This window comes from Chanodichthys erythropterus, chromosome 21 (assembly GCF_024489055.1).
Source record: "Chanodichthys erythropterus isolate Z2021 chromosome 21, ASM2448905v1, whole genome shotgun sequence".
Lineage (NCBI taxonomy): Eukaryota > Metazoa > Chordata > Actinopteri > Cypriniformes > Xenocyprididae > Chanodichthys > Chanodichthys erythropterus.
In genome coordinates, this window is record NC_090241.1 from 34,589,417 (window position 1) to 34,605,794 (window position 16,378).

At 37.4% G+C, this 16,378-nt stretch overlaps 1 protein-coding gene across 1 annotated transcript in view; it reads left to right on the top strand.

Annotated features, from left to right (window-relative positions):
* The window catches only part of nav1b (neuron navigator 1b), an 88,679-nt gene that overhangs the window by 9,623 nt on the left and 62,678 nt on the right, over nucleotides 1-16,378 (top strand). Inside the window, exons 4-5 of the mRNA XM_067373595.1 lie at nucleotides 9,182-9,284; nucleotides 14,059-14,421. Coding sequence (XP_067229696.1) covers nucleotides 9,182-9,284; nucleotides 14,059-14,421 — 466 coding nt within the window. The remainder of the gene's footprint in view (nucleotides 1-9,181; nucleotides 9,285-14,058; nucleotides 14,422-16,378) is intronic.

Below are 16,378 nucleotides of genomic sequence, written 5' to 3' on the forward strand. Positions count from 1 at the left end.
TAACAGGGCTCATTTGTGAGCCGATAAAGACAAGCAGAAAGTGGATTTGTGGCATGCTGTTACCTTATTCACGGTGCTTTGTGCAGTGCAGTGTGGAGAGACACGGCCGTCTTAATGCGTGTTGTGATGTAGGTAGCAGCGTTGCTATGGTGACGGCATCTCCAGCGAAGCATTGCGGAGAACTCCATAGAGAGATGTGTATGGAATATCATGAACGATGATGCTAGGGATCATCTAAAAACAACACGGCGGTTTTATGAGGTGTATGAGGAGGTTGAGGGAGGTGTGATGGCAAACATCTGGACTCTGTTGATTTATTATATGCCTGGTAAAAGATTTATTCCTACACTGCAAAAAAAAAAAAAAATCATATTCTTAATTTATTGGTTTGTTTGTTCTGTTTTCCAGTACAGTTATCTCTGAAACAAGATCAATTTATATGAGTAGCAAAATTGACTTTTTATAGAATATGTTATGAATATCTATTTATCCATTAGTAGATTTTTGTTTTCACTTGAATGATAACCTCACTAAATGTATTTAATTTATTTTCTGACTGTCTTTTTTAAAGGTATGCGGATTTAAGCAAAATTTTGACCTTGAGATTTGGTTTGAGCAGTTGCACAGGTTAAGTTTTCTGATAAATATACACCTTTAAAATAAATATTAAATATTGTTATATACTTGTGCTGTCAAATCAAATAATCGTGGTTAATTGCATCTGACATACGTTTGTGTTTACATAATATGTGTGTTTATATATATTTTATTTATAAATATATATATGCGTGTGTATAGACATATATATAATACATATATGTTTATATATACACACACATATATTATGTAAACACAAACATCTATTTTAGATGCGATTAATCACGATTAATTATTAATCATGATTAATTTGACAGGACTATTATAAACATCATATTATATAAAATAGCATTGAAATGATAGAGAATGTATCTTGAATATAATTGTTTTCTTTTTCTATTTTTCAGTTTTTTTATGTTGTGTTGGATTATTTGTAGAACTGAATAACTAACATATTCTTAATGTTAGGGGGAAAGTATGATTATTATTGTATTATAGTACTTAGTACTGTACAACCATATCTTTGCAATAAAAGATAGAGACATGGATGGATATAAATACAAGATATACATGTTAGGACTTTTTTTTTTCTTGCTTTGTGTTGGATTATTTGCAGAATTATAGAATGTATTTATTTGAGATAATATTGCTTTATTATATAATAACACTAAATGCAACCTATTACGATAGATAGATAGATAGATAGATAGATAGATAGATAGATAGATAGATAGATAGATAGATAGACAGATAGACAGATAGATAGATAGATAGATAGATAGATAGATAGATAGATAGATAGATAGACAGATAGATAGATAGATAGATAGATAGATAGATAGATAGATAGATAGATAGATAGATAGATAGATAGATAGATAGATAGACAGATAGACAGATAGATAGATAGATAGATAGATAGATAGATAGATAGATAGATAGATAGATAGATAGATAGATAGATAGATAGATAGATAGATAGATAGATGGACGGACGCATTGCATTTCTCCTAAAGGCACATAGTGAATAGCTGTGATTTTATTCAGCACTGGATACTGGAAGGGGGAGGGGAGAAACAATGGGGATGGAGAAATAATGTGTGTGAAAATACTCACTACGATGTACTGGATTCAGTTTACATTCTAGTATTGCAATTTGTCATCTCCCCTAACACTTTCTGCTGAGGCAGAGAGACACACTGGAAAATGCAATTGAGAGAGAGAGAGAGAGAGAGAGAGAGAGAGAGAAAGGGGGGAGGGACTGTTGTTGCGTGCAGCACTGCTGTCATTTGGCTGCTGCACGGCTCAGTGGCAAGACGGTCTGGTGAAGGGAGGAGAGAAAACGAGTGAGTGAGAGAAAGAGGAGAGAGACAAGGAGAACCAGGGTGGCAGCTGCTGCAGCCTGACAGGAAGGCTGAGGGAGGGACGGGCATTTTCTTCCCGTGCAAGAGAGAAAGAGCTGCACATTCGATCTCTCCTCCATGATCTTGCTCTTCTCCCATTTGGCCCTAAATGCTCTCCCAGTAGCTTGGGGGTCAAATAAAAGCCAGCCAGAGCAAGGGGACGTCAAGTAAAGGTGCGGGCATGGCTGCCAAGAGGGGCAAGTCTGGCGTGCCACAAAGCGTGGCACGGAGTGAGCTGAAGGTGTACCGTGTGGGCAGCACGGAGGGACGCATCCCGGTGCCGTCCAACCTCCGCAAGCAGAGGTCCCTGACCAACTTGGCCGTGCTGACAGATGCCGAGAAGAAGATGCAACTCTATGAGCCCAAATGGTGTGACGACATGAGCAAAGCTGCCTCAGGACACCTGAAGATGGGCAAGCCCAAACCCGCAGCCGGTGGAGGGGCGGTTGGAGCCCAACTCTCCCGCAACCTGTCCAAATCGGACCACTCCCTCTTCCAGGGCAAACCCAAGACGTTCACTCCACTTGCGGCACCTGGTGCCTTGGGAAAAGGCCAAAGTCGGATCCCTCGAGGCCCTTACGCGGAAGTAAAACCCCTGAGCAAGACATCCGATGACTGCAAGTCCGACGACGATATCCTTTCCAGCAAAGCCAAAGCGAATGGAAAGAAACCTGCAGCTGGGAGCTCTGGAGACCCGGAGGCTAAAGGTCAAGGTGAGGAAGGTGGCGATAAACCCTTCCTCAAGGTGGACCCGGAGCTGGTGGTCACCGTTCTTGGTGACCTGGAGCAGTTGCTCTTCAGTCAAATGCTCGGTGAGTAAAACCTCTGCGACCAGTTTTCACGCCCACTTACTACCAGCAAGGCTAATGAATGGTGTGGATTGACCACGCCGCTGTTTTGATCCATATTTGCTCTTGGAGATCCCTCGAATGCATGTTGACGTGATTATAAAGGTGGTCTCGGACAGCTGGACAATGCGGGGCTTTGTTCTGGCTAGCATGTGCATTGTGCATCCGCCCTCTCTCGCACTTGTGGGAGAGAAATTGCGCTCATAGATTATTCCCCTTGGCATATATCCAATATCACTCAATGATTGAATGACAAAACGCTCAGGGGTGACACGCTCGGCACACTGATCTGCTTTTCGACGCCTGTCTGGTGCTTGTGTGTCTCTCCGTTTGTGTGTGCTGGTGTTGCCGCTCTTCTCTCATCTGTAACGAGGTAATGGCTGCTATCAGGGACACGGGTAGTACGAGGCAAGGAAAAGGCTCTGGAATACAAAAAAGGGTCATAATGAATTCGGTTTGTAGTTTGTCATCAACCCTTTTGACTGCGGCTTGATCTGTAGAAAATTATAAATGCTGTTATCGAACACATGAACGGAAGCATGCATGATCACCTGTCACACTGGAGATCTGTTCATTGGGACGTGGGATGAAATACAACCAGGGATAATTTGCAGTCTTTACACATACTGTAGAATTTGAGTATAACCACCTTAATCTGGCTACATGATTTTCTATGAGGTATACAGCTTGTTATGGAAAGTGAATGTCCATTAGGCAATGTCAGTGGCATTATTATTGGGAAGTATGTTTGTTGCATTTAAAACAAATATCCCATTTTATTTTGTGCCCTGCATTTGTGCATCAGTCCTCAAATGGATGACCTCTATTTCAACCACTTCCAGCGCTCATCTGTTTGAATGACCAATTTGGGCCTGAATTCTTGCATTTTTTTTGCTTGGAATCTCATTTTAGATCCTTGCATTGCATTGTTGTACAATTCAGTGGTGAGTTTAAAGGCTAATAAGAGTAGACAAATGACCTGGATTAAAAGCTCCTTATTAAAATGTATTGGTTATCTCTCTGTAGCTCTTGTACAGGAATCCACACTCTAAAAAATGCTGGGTTAAAAATAACCCAAGTTGGGTTGAAAATGGACAAACCCAGCGGTTGGATTAAATGCTTGGCCAACCTGCTGGGTAGTTTTACTTAACTCAACTATTGTTTAAAAATTACAGTATTGCTTACTTAAAATGAACCCAAAATATCTTGAAAATTAACATTTATTAATATGTTTAATAAATTAACATTTTAATTTCATTTTAGATTCATTTTAAGTCAGCCATATAGTCATTTTCAAACAATAGTTGAGTTAAATAAAACTGCCCAACACGTTGGACAAGCATTTAACACAATCACTGGGTCAAAACAACCCATTCGCTGAGTTTGTCCATTTTCAACCCAACTTGGGTTGTTTTTAACCAAACATTATTTAGAATGCAATTTGAAAACAAATCCAAAGGATCCAACTGGGAATTTTCTTAGAGTAAGACCTAAAAAAAAAAGATATCCCACTGTATTCGCATTAGTATTCATTTGGGAACATTCCAAATTATAGTAGAAAATCCTGCATGCATTCTTTATAGGATTTTTAGCATGCTTTCATAGAGTATAATTACAACCAACACTAGTGTGGTTGCAGAGCTTTTCTCCTCTAAATTTAGAGAGAAAACAATGTGCTAGAGGGCAACTTTTTATATGCAGGAACATTTAATCACAAGGTCTCTAAATATAATCCATCGAATCTCAAAATCTCGAATATCAAAGTGCTTTCTTTTTATAATCATAATTACACATTGAGTTTATGCTCATTTGTTATGCATAATAAACTGCTGCATAATAGACTTCCTTATGAGTCGTTCTGTTGAACTGTATGTGGCACACTATATCTGCATACCACTTTTGGTCACAAGACTGAATGAGAGCTCAGAATGGAGTGTTTCTATCCTCTGTGCATTCACAGTTGTTATTGTACTGCACAGCTGGACGAAGGTCCAAACCTCTGGGGGGGAAAGGCTTAAAATAGCAATAAAAGACAATAGTTCAACTCAACAATTTGAGTTGAGGAACACTTATATGGAAACTTAAGTAATGAGGCCAAATTTGACTTCTTTGTGATATGTAGAGCAACTTATGACGGATATATGAGCTTTTATGAGGTACTGTTTCCTTGACTGCTATATGTTTTTTTTTAAATAACTCATATTGATAGAGTAGGGTGACTGATAGCTGATGTTATATCAATATGAATATACATTTACTGTATAATTAGTCTTTTTTGACTTGTTTTTAATTTAAAATATCTTAAAATCCTTACAAAAAGATTCTTTTTACTCGTTTTCGGTATACACTGGTTAAAACAAGTGAAAAATACACAATGAGTCAATTATTAAATAAAGCAAAATGACAGTTGTCATTAGGTGCCATTTTCATTACATCAGCATCTTAGTGATCTCAAAAAGATTAATTAGATGTCATTACTAACAGTCTTATATTGTTGAACCAGTGTGGTTCAGATGACAGAGGTGCGATCATGTTACGGACTATGGTTTTGGGAAACAGTCGTGACTAGTTGGTTAGTTTCTTCTTCTACGATGCATCGTACTATGGTAGTTACGGTAAATGTACAGTATTTGTCCCGAACTGTCAAGGTACAGACGTCATGGTTCAGTGCATAGTCACAGGAGATCTGCACTCCAATCTAGAAGGGGTATTGCAATGCTGTTTGTTAACCGCCACAACAGGAAAAAGCGCAGAAGAAGAAGAACAGACGATCTAGCCATGCATGTACTCTCTCAACCATTGTTTCAGTTGTGGAAGCACATCAATAAAACAGTTTGAGAATAATATCTCACATAGCATTACATTTACCTCAGGCAAGTCATTTAGTGTCCACAGCATGTTAGTTCACTAGAGAAATGAACTCTAGAGGGAGCATTTCACTAAATATATATCCACTATATTAGCTCATATATTCATTTTATTTACTTTATCTGTTTGTAATGTCTTGATATATTTAATAAACTTGTCATGAAATCAAAGTAATGACAGTAACTGTGTGAATGATTATATTTTAAAAATGGAGTAGAAAAATAATTGAAAAATAATTTTATAATTAGATTTAGAAGTTAATGCAAAACCTGACTTTAATAAACCTAATAGCGATTTAATAGTTTGGGCTCTGTTGTTAATTGTAACCTTTATTATTATAGTAATGTGCAAGAAAGGGCTTCCTGCATGTACATAGTTTACAGCATTAACTGAGATATCCTTAAGAAGATGTTAATTGTAATTGAATTTATTTAAAGAGAGAGACACAATTTATTCAATAAACTACTGTTTAATGAAAAATAAGTAAAAATAAGTAATTTTATGTTTAGTTTTCTCCCTCCTGCTGTACCAAACCCTTACCGAACTGTGACTTCAATACCGAGGCGCGTACCGAACCGTCATGTTTTTGTAATTACACCCCTAATGGTAGTTAATCAGCGAGTTACATCATTGTACAGGAAACGCAGCCCTGGTCGTTCTGTCTATCGTTAAACTGCACCAGTGCTCACATCTGCAGCAGTGATGCACCTTATAACCCACAAAATCTACACATGAAGCTGTGGTCCAGTATGCCCTTGCAGATCAAAGCATATGGGGAAAAAAGAGCATATATTAAAATTTAATCTCCCATGCAGTCACTAGCCGAGCTCGAGACTGCATTGGTGCTTTGCATAGAATATTTGAGGTAGAAATGTAGAGTATGAGGGTGTTTGTATACATAATATGAGTAAATGTATGCTTGATTTTTGATTGTATGCTTGATTGTTGAAATATTAGTTTCTTGAGACAGAAGAAGATGACTTTAATCCTTTGTTCTCATGTCTCTCTGGTTCTCATGATCTCATTGTTGGCATTTGCCTTATTTTATGCTGCCATAAATGCCAGCTTCCTGTTTCAACAGGAAGTACACCTCAATGTGTGTCAGGACAAATCACAGGTGAAGCTCATTCTATGTGAGCACCACTGCTATACTGTTTGTGACTAGTTGGTCTATTTGCAGTGGTCACATACATATTTTGCAGTGAAAACGAGTGAAATGTGGTCATCTTGTTGCCTAATTTATTATTTCCGCCATGCAAGTCTCTCTAGTGATGTAATTAGCTAGAGTTAATTCTCTCATGGGAATAGACTTGATTGACATGAGTTATCTGCTGTACAGTAATGCTTGTAAACCAGCTCTCGTCGTCTGTAAAGCAGTCCAGTCGTTAATAATGTCAGAGCAGGCGTCGTGCCTAACTGCACCATGGGATTGATTGGACATGCTGTTGACACGCTGACCGTCCGCACATGCAGATTTTCAAGAAATTATGTGGCAGTTTACAACTGTTTGAACAGAAAACATTAGTTTTTTGGGACAGAAGAAGGCTTTCATGCTTAGTTTTAATTTTCTTAATGTAGGCGATTGAGAGATGAGGCTGTCTGGTTATTGGTATTTGGCTCATTTTGTGCTGCTTTTGGCATTAATGTCGAAGACTGTTAAGCTTTCAGCAAAGCCACCTTTAGTAGCTTTGACGTAAACTAAAGGGTGTTGGCTTTTTAAAAACAAAGGCAAGCTCTTTAAAAGGTCAACTTCCTGTTGCAATCTCAACGGGAAGCTTGTCTTTATCAAACTCTTTCATGGGTTTTAAAATAATCAGTGTGATCGGGTACTTTTGCCATGGGCATCTTTGTAAAATTAAAACATTTTGTAAAATGAACAATACAAATTTTGTGCTGATTTTAGACTATTTTATGTAAGATTTTTGGGTAACACTTCATTTCGATGGTCCACTTTAGACATTCTGCTACTTTGCAACTACATTAGAGTAATAGACTGTGTTCTATAGGTTAAGGTTAGTTATTAGACTGTCTGCTTAATATCTGCTTACACTTTATTTTGATGCTTCCCAACAGACATTATACTGACTATAAGTAACTTTGCAACTATTTGTCAATTTATTCTACTAACCTGAACCCTAACCTAATAGTCTACTGATACTCTAATGAGAGTTATTTGATATATTATGTAGCTGCAAAGTTACCTATAGTTAGTAGAGTGTCTAAAGTGGACCTTTGAAATAAAGTGTAACTATTTTTTATTACATTAATACACCACCGTTCAAACATTAGAGTTGTTATAAATGTTTATGCAAGAAGTCTCTTATTTTCACCAAGGTTAAAAAAATATCGCAAACACAGTAACATTGTTAGCTTTTCTGTTGTAATATATTTTGTAAGACTGTCAAGCCAATAACCTTTTTAATTTAACTAATTGCATGATATGGCAATTAATCTAATTTATCGCACACCAAATCTGGCTGAGAAATTACCACCAAAAGATAATTTAAAGTCATTATTGCGTTAAATGAGAAAAGCATCAAATAAACATTACAAAAATGTAGCTTTATAATATATTATATAATATATATATATATTTGGTTCAACATAGAATTTATTACACATAAACCTAGGCTACAATGACCAAATAAATATATAAAATTTTACTCTAAATTAGAAACTAAAACTGCCAATAGGTGGCGGTAAATATCTGAATAAGAATCTTTCAAACGGCTGATTCATTCGGGAATGAGTCATTGAATCATTGGTTCACCCTATTGATTCGCTCAAAACACAGATTCATTCAGAAACGAAGCACGGTTGCACAACAGTTCTGCTCTGGCTTTACAGGTAATATTTTTAATGGCAAAATTGAGAAAAAGCAGACAATACTGTGTCTAATAATATATAACACTATATTAACTTCTTACTGAACTGCTGAGTAAAATCAATATCACCTTTGCACTCGTGCTATTCGGAACAAAAACAAAACTCGTGTGATATTGCTTAACTATATCATGATACAACTGTTATTTTTTACCATAACTATTTAATCAGATTAACGTGTTGATTTGACAGCACTGATATGTTAAAATGTAATTTATTCCTGTGATCAAAGCTGAATTTTCAGCATCATTACTCCAGTCTTCAGTGTCACATGATCCTTCAGAAATCATTATAATATGATGATTTGCTGCTCGAGAAACATTTCTGATTATCATCAATGTTGAAAACAGTTGTGCTGCATGTATAAACCTCGCTGAATTAAAGTATTAATTTTTCTTTCAAAAAAAAGAAAAAAAAAATCTTAAACTTTTGAACTGTAGTGTATATGCATGCACTTACATGACATAAAATGACTTGATGCTTGATTTAAAACTGCACCTCAAACAACATAGAAAAATTGATGCAAATATTGTTTTACATACTTACTGAACATTATATTTTAATTGCTAATTATGTGTGCAGATCCCGAGTCTCAAAGGAAACGGACGGTTCAGAATGTTCTGGATCTCAGACAGAACCTGGAGGAAACCATGTCCAGCCTGCGAGGGGCTCAGCTCAGCCAGAGGTGAGTGAGAACCAACACATGTTTATGGCATGAAAAATCACAGCCAAACTAATTCACAAGGATGCAAACTGCTGCTTTTCAATGAATCGTAAATCTGGGAGAAAGCAAAACAGTGTTCTTTGGAAACACATTTGTGCCACAAAGAGCATGAATATAAACAAGGCTTCATATTATACACAAACGATTACTTTTTCCACAACCATGCAGCCTCCCACGTCTTTTGGGAGAGTTTCCACTTCAGTCATTCAAACACCTGGCTGCCACATTTACAAATACACAATGAAACAATTTCCATCAATGACCAACAAGAAACACACAGAGAAATCAGCTGGTCTCCAAGGCTTTGCAGACTCGGATGTATATGCAAACTGTAAGATTTTTAGGAATGGTGGTTCTCCATGCAAAACTTGTTGCCACATTGCTAGGGTGTTCTTAAAAATATATATATATATATACCTGAGTATATATATGTAGATGTGGTCAAGATGATCTGCTGAAGTTCAAACTGAGCATCAGAATGGAGAAGAAATGTGATTTAAGTGACTTTGAACGTGGCATGGTTGTTGGTTCCAGACGGGCTGGTCTGAGTATTTCAGAAACTGCTGATCTACTGGGATTTTCACACAGAAAACCATCTCTAGGGTTTACAGAGAATGGTCAGAAAAAGAGAAAATATCCAGTAAGCAACAGTTCTGTGGGTGAAAACGCTCTGTTGATGCCAGAGGTCAGAGGAGAATGGCCAGTTTTGAGCTGATAGAAAGCAACAATAACCCGTTACAGCTGAGGTCTGCAGAAGAGCATCTGAACACGTCCAACCTTGAAGCAGATGAGCTCCACCAGCAGAAGACACACCGGTCAGATAAGAACAGCAAACTGAGGCTACAATTCACACGGGTCACCAAATCTGGACAATAAAAAATTGCAAAAGAACGTTGCCTGGTCTTATGAGTCTCGATCTCTACTGCGACATTCAGATTGCAGGGTCAGAATTTGGCATAAACAACATAAAAACAAGGATCCATCCTGTCTTGTATGAACTGTTCGGGCTGCTGGTGATTTAATGGTGTAATGGGTATTTTCTTGGCACACTTTTGTCCCTTTAGTACCAATTGAGCATCGTTTAAACACCACTGCCTACCTGAGTATTGTTGCTGACCATGTTCATCCTTTTATGACCACAGTGAACCATCTTCTGATGGCGACTTCTTTCAGGATAACACGCATGTCACAAAGCTCAAATCATCTCAAACTGGTTTCTTGAGCATGACAATGAGTTCACTATAATCAACTGGCCTCTACAGTATATATATATCATTTTCAAGTGACTGAATAAGCTAGAGAGAAGCTACAGACACTTCTATACTTCATCGTGATGAACATATTCTCCTTCCCTAAAGGTGTGCTATAGATGTGCTTAACATAGCAATTGTGCTGACTTTTGTCTCAGTACCTTCCTCATTTTTGCCCCTAGAGATCTCAGCCTGTCCTTCCTCCTTACATCAAACCTTTCCCTGCAGGCGAACCATTCTCTATACCCGACTAAGTTTCTAAGTAGAACATTTTTTGTAGTAGATCAGCATGCTTTCTAGACCTGCAGCTAATGTACCCTCCATTTTAACAGCAGCACTTGTATAAGACTGATGAGCTTCCGAAGACTTGATGGCGCAGGCGTAAAAATGATTCATACTAGATCAGCCACACTCAACCCACAGATTCACAGCCACGCTCATGTATGTGTGTATAAAGCTCTGGCCTAATGAGCTTTTCTGTACCATGATACTTCAGTTATCCTTCAGGACATGGAGATTCATGGCCTAATATGGCTCACGATGACTCAAAATAGAGGTGCGGTGTTTGATTTTTCATGTCGATTCACATTATACACCTGCTGCACTAGAGTAGCCTATATCTGGAGTCTGTTATTGTCAAGATGTGCACTTGAATGGGAAAATGTGATTAATTACTGAACCACATGGAAGCTTTTATGTTCTCATATGCTGTTTTTGTTTAGGAAAACAGCTTGTCATGTGTTACGCTTTTGCAAACAAGCCTTTTATCATTTCAGAATGTTTTGGTAATGACGTGTGATGAGTATTTAATCAAATCCGGACCATTTTTTTTGTAGTATTTTGTTTGATTATTACTCATATTTATGGTTAGTGATTTGATTGAGAGGTACTGTAGGTTATTGCTTATCTAAGTGATCAAGCTAATGGTTTTCGATTAAAATTGTACAAAGACAGGCCTAGTGACATCATAAAGATGTGTATATTCCTAGTATAGCAACATCCTAACAATTACAACCACTCACAATGCTATGGCCACTTTTACATGGACAAGCACACTTTTTTCAGACAATGTAAAAGTCTAGTTTAAGCCTGCTCTTGCCCTTACAGTGCTTGTTGATTTTAGTAATGAGAAAAACTCTATAAATGTTCTTGCCACACAGTGCATGACGTGGAGAGAGCAGGAACTTTGCTTTGGCTTCAAGTAGAATGTGATGTGGCACTGAAAGAGAATGGAAAAGCTGCTCATGAGGTTTGGGAGTGGCTGGGCCGTCAGTTTAAAATGTCAAATTTAGTGAAATAAGGCTGTATGTGAGTTATTTTCGTTGTTTTTTGAAAGTACAGAGAAATAAAACATTTATTCTGACTAGAAACTCCCGTGCGGTCCTTTATCTCCAATCCATGTCCTCCGCTATAATGCCAGATTTAAGTTTGAATATGTAGTAATTTAGACACAAGCATAAGTATTTTAATTTTACAAGTATATCAAATCATATTTATTAAAGGTGCCATCAAATGTTTTTTTACAAGATGTAATATAAGTCTAAGGTGTCCCCTGAATGTGTCTGTGAAGTTTCAGCTCAAAATACACCATAGATTTCTTTTAATTATTTTTTTTAACTGCCTATTTTGGGGCATAATTAGAAATGCGCCGATTCAGGCTGCGGCCCCTTTAAATCGCGCGCTCTCTGCCCCCGGAGCTCGCGCTTGCCTTAAACAGTGCATAAACAAAGTTCATACAATATGCAAATATTGGGGGCGTACATATTAATGATCCCGACTCTTACGTTCAAAAATTGAATTTGCCTCGGCATAGTTAAATAACAAGAGTTCAGTACATGGAAATGACATACAGTGAGTCTCAAACTCCATTGTTTCCTCCTTCTTATATAAATGTCATTTGTTTAAAAGACCTCCGAAGAACAGGCGAATCTCAACATAACACCGACTGTTACGTAACAGTCGGGGTGTACCCCCCCCCAATATTTGCATATGCCAGCCCATGTTCAAGGCATTACACAAGGGCAGCCAGTATTAATGTCTGGATCTGTGCACAGCTGAATCATCAGACTAGGTAAGCAAGCAAGAACAATAGCGAAAAATGGCAGATGGGGCAATAATAACTGACATGATCCATGATTACATGATATTTTTAGTGATATTTGTGAATTGTCTTTCTAAATGTTTCGCTAGCATGTTGCTAATGTACTGTTAAATGTGGTTAAAGTTACCATCGTTTCTTACTGTATTCACGGAGACAAGAGCCGTCGCTATTTTCATTTTTAAACACTTGCAGTCTGTATAATTCATAAACACAACTTCATTCTTTATAAATCTCTCCAAAAGTGTAGCATTAGCCGTTAGCCACGGAGAATAGCCTCAAACTCATTCAGAATCAAATGTAAACATCAAAATAAACACTGTACTTAGGCAATTAGACATGCTGCATGACGAACACTTTGTAAAGATCCATTTTGAGGGTTATATTAGCTGTTTGCACTTTTTTAATGTTGTTTAAGGCAAGCGCGAGCTCTTGGGGTGTGGAGCATGAGATTTAAAGGGCCACACACCCTGAATCGGCTCATTGCTAATTATGCCCCAAAAAAGGCAGTTAGAAAAATTAATTTAAAAAAAATCTATGGGGTATTTTGAGCTGAAACTTCACAGACACATTCAGGGGACACCTTAGACATATATTACATCTTTTTAAAAAAAGTTCTAGGGCACCTTTAAACAATGCATTTTAATTCACAAAATCAGAAAAAAATGCAGTTCAATTATTCCCCCCAAATCGTTCAACCCTAAAATAGTCCATCACAACAAAAACATATTATTAAAGTTGGCATGAAATAGATGTTGCCATCATCTTTTCCTCATTATTGTGACATATATTTGAGTAAAATGGCTTTTGGAAAAAAAAAAATGTGGGGCGGGGCTTGATTTTGTCTATGGGGAATTGATTGGATGGTTGTGATATTTTGATTAGAGATTATGATGTACACAAATAAATCATTTATAATAAATCCTGCAATATTCCATAAAAAACAAGAATCGTCAGTTGTGATTTCATGATGACTTTAACAGACCTGCTGGCAACAAGACCATGTGACCCACAGGCCAAATTAACAACCCTGGGTAACACTAACCAAATAACCCAAAGCCAGCATGTTTGTGAGCATTTTATGCCTTTGAGAGTATCAAATATTTCAAAGCACCAGTGCATTTTCTGGTATTTCGCAGCTGTCTGTTGAATTATCCTGAGAGAAGTGTGTAAAAATAGCTACTCAGTGTTTATATGGTGGAGGAAGCTGTTATATTATTCATTTGAGCCGGTGAATCTGGTTGTGCAATCTGCATCCTCAACAGATGAAGATGATCATGCATCCGTTTCTTTAGTAGGTCACGTGTTCCTGTGGCCTTCCTCACATCTAACAACCTTATAATGTTGTGTTTTGGATGTTTCAGTAACCCTCTCTCTCCATCTACAGTTGTTTGGACAGCAGCGTCTGCTACGACAGCGACGAAACCAACGCTCGCAGCATCTCCAGCCTCTCCAACCGCTCCTCGCCTCTCTCCTGGCGCCACGGCCAGTCCAGTCCTCGTCTGCAAGCCGGCGACGCGCCTTCCTCAACTGGCTGCAGCTATATGTCGGGCACTAAGGCCTCGTCCCAATACACCTCTCAAACGATGCCCGCTCGCTGCTCCAGCCGTCTCAGCCACACGTCACGCAGCGAGTTCATCGAAGGCCTGGACGCTGGAGACAGTGACCTCAAGTCTGGTTACCTGAGTGATTCTGATGTACTTTGCAAGAGCCTTAATGACGACGACGATGACGACAATCTGGCCAATGGGTGAGTGTTTGTTTGCTAAATATTTTCATCTGTCAACTTGAAAAAGTTGACGCCACTGGAAGACTTTGTGAAGATGTTCATAATTTGAAGTATTCTTAATAATATAATGTCAAGAATGAGACCAGGAGACGCAGTACGGTTGTTAACCTGCCATGTTAGTACACTAGATTAAAAAGGCAACAGTGAGCATTGCATCAAAGAGAGGTCATGCTAATTATCCACATTACCAGAGAGGCCTGCAGAGATGCTGTGAATGATGAAAAGCCTCCTGGTTCTGGCGCAGCTTCTATCAGTAGCTTCATAACATTAATTCAGACTTTTGTACAGGACACTCTAAAATGCATAAAATTTACATAGAGCTCAATGGGTCATATTTGTTTTGTGACATGTGATTAGTGACAGCGGTGATGCTTGCATGTTTATCTATGGTTTATTTACACTACCATTCAAAGTTTGGGGTTGGTAGGATTTTTAAAATGTTTTTGAAGAAGTCTCTTCTGCTCACCAAGGCTACATTTATAGTAAAACTGTAATTTTGTGAAATCTTATTACAATTTAAAATAACTGATTTCTATTTTTATATAATTTAAAATGTAATTTATTCCTGTGGTGCAAAGTGGAATTTTTGAGATTCATATTTTTGTGGAAACCATGATACTTTTTTTTTTTTTTTAGGATTATTTGATGAATAGAAACTTCAAAAGAACAGCATTTATTTGAAATAGAAATCTTTTGTAACATTATAAATGTCTTTACGGTCAATTTTGGTCAACTTAATGCATCCTTGCTGAATAAAAGTATTAATTTCTTCACAAAAAAGAAAAAAATGTTACAGACCCGAAACTTTCTGCATTGAGGTAAATGTAGTTTCTAGTTATGAGCGTTTCAAAATCTGTTAATAGTGCTGGAATTTCTGGTGAATTTAGTGTTTAAATCACTTTCCTTTACATTGCTATATTTAAATTAGATTTCATATTACATTTAGTTGTGACTAGATTAACAAAAATATTAAACAGACACCATATATATACTCTGGACCTTGGACGTGTGCTGTCAATCTTCAATCATTTTCATTGCTTGGCATTTAAGGAAATCTTATGCAACATATGCATGTGTAACAATCCATGTTTTATGTAATTTAGGATCCCATCCGCATGCTTCACAAGGGTCAATGCGAGTTGATTGAAGCCTGTAGTAACAGTGTTCATTTTGCAGGTGTAAAAAATAAACACACAGTTTGGTCAAGGTCAATATTTTGTTGTTCAGTAGTAGTTTGATAGCTTGCAGCTTTGCAGACAGCAAAAAATTGCACATGCCAAAATAATAGCAAGTAATCAAGTAAGCATTTAGCAGACGCTTTTATCCAGAGATTTGCAGCTCAGTGACAATCCCTCTGGAGCTCAATGGCACAATGATCGCTTGAACTGGCAACCTTCCACTTTCTGGCCCATTGAATTTTATCTGCTTTGTCACACACAGCATTATTTTAGTTTGTATTATAGTTTTATTAATATTTTCAATTAGCTTTATGTATATATATATATATATATATATATATATATATATATATATATATATATATATATATATATATATATATATATACACATCAATATAATAGATCAAAATACAATTTTTTGACTTTGACACCTTTGTTTCCCTTTTTTTGAAGCACCTAAAATGTTGGCAAAACCAAACTTGAAGCATTTCAGTGCACCCGGTCACCATTTGTGTCTTTTTGCAAAGTCGAGCCATCTATGAGGTCTCAGATTATTCTGAAAACTCAGTGATTTCATTTTAATTTGCATGCCATCAGAGTGACCTTGTGTTCCTCTTGGACTCGGAAGTACACAGCCGCAGGGAGTTTGACAGCAGGTGTCTGATCTCAGTAGCATCCAGATTTTCTCCTTTACTGGCCTCCATTGTCTTTCTAATTCCTCTATCTGCTCTTTTTCTA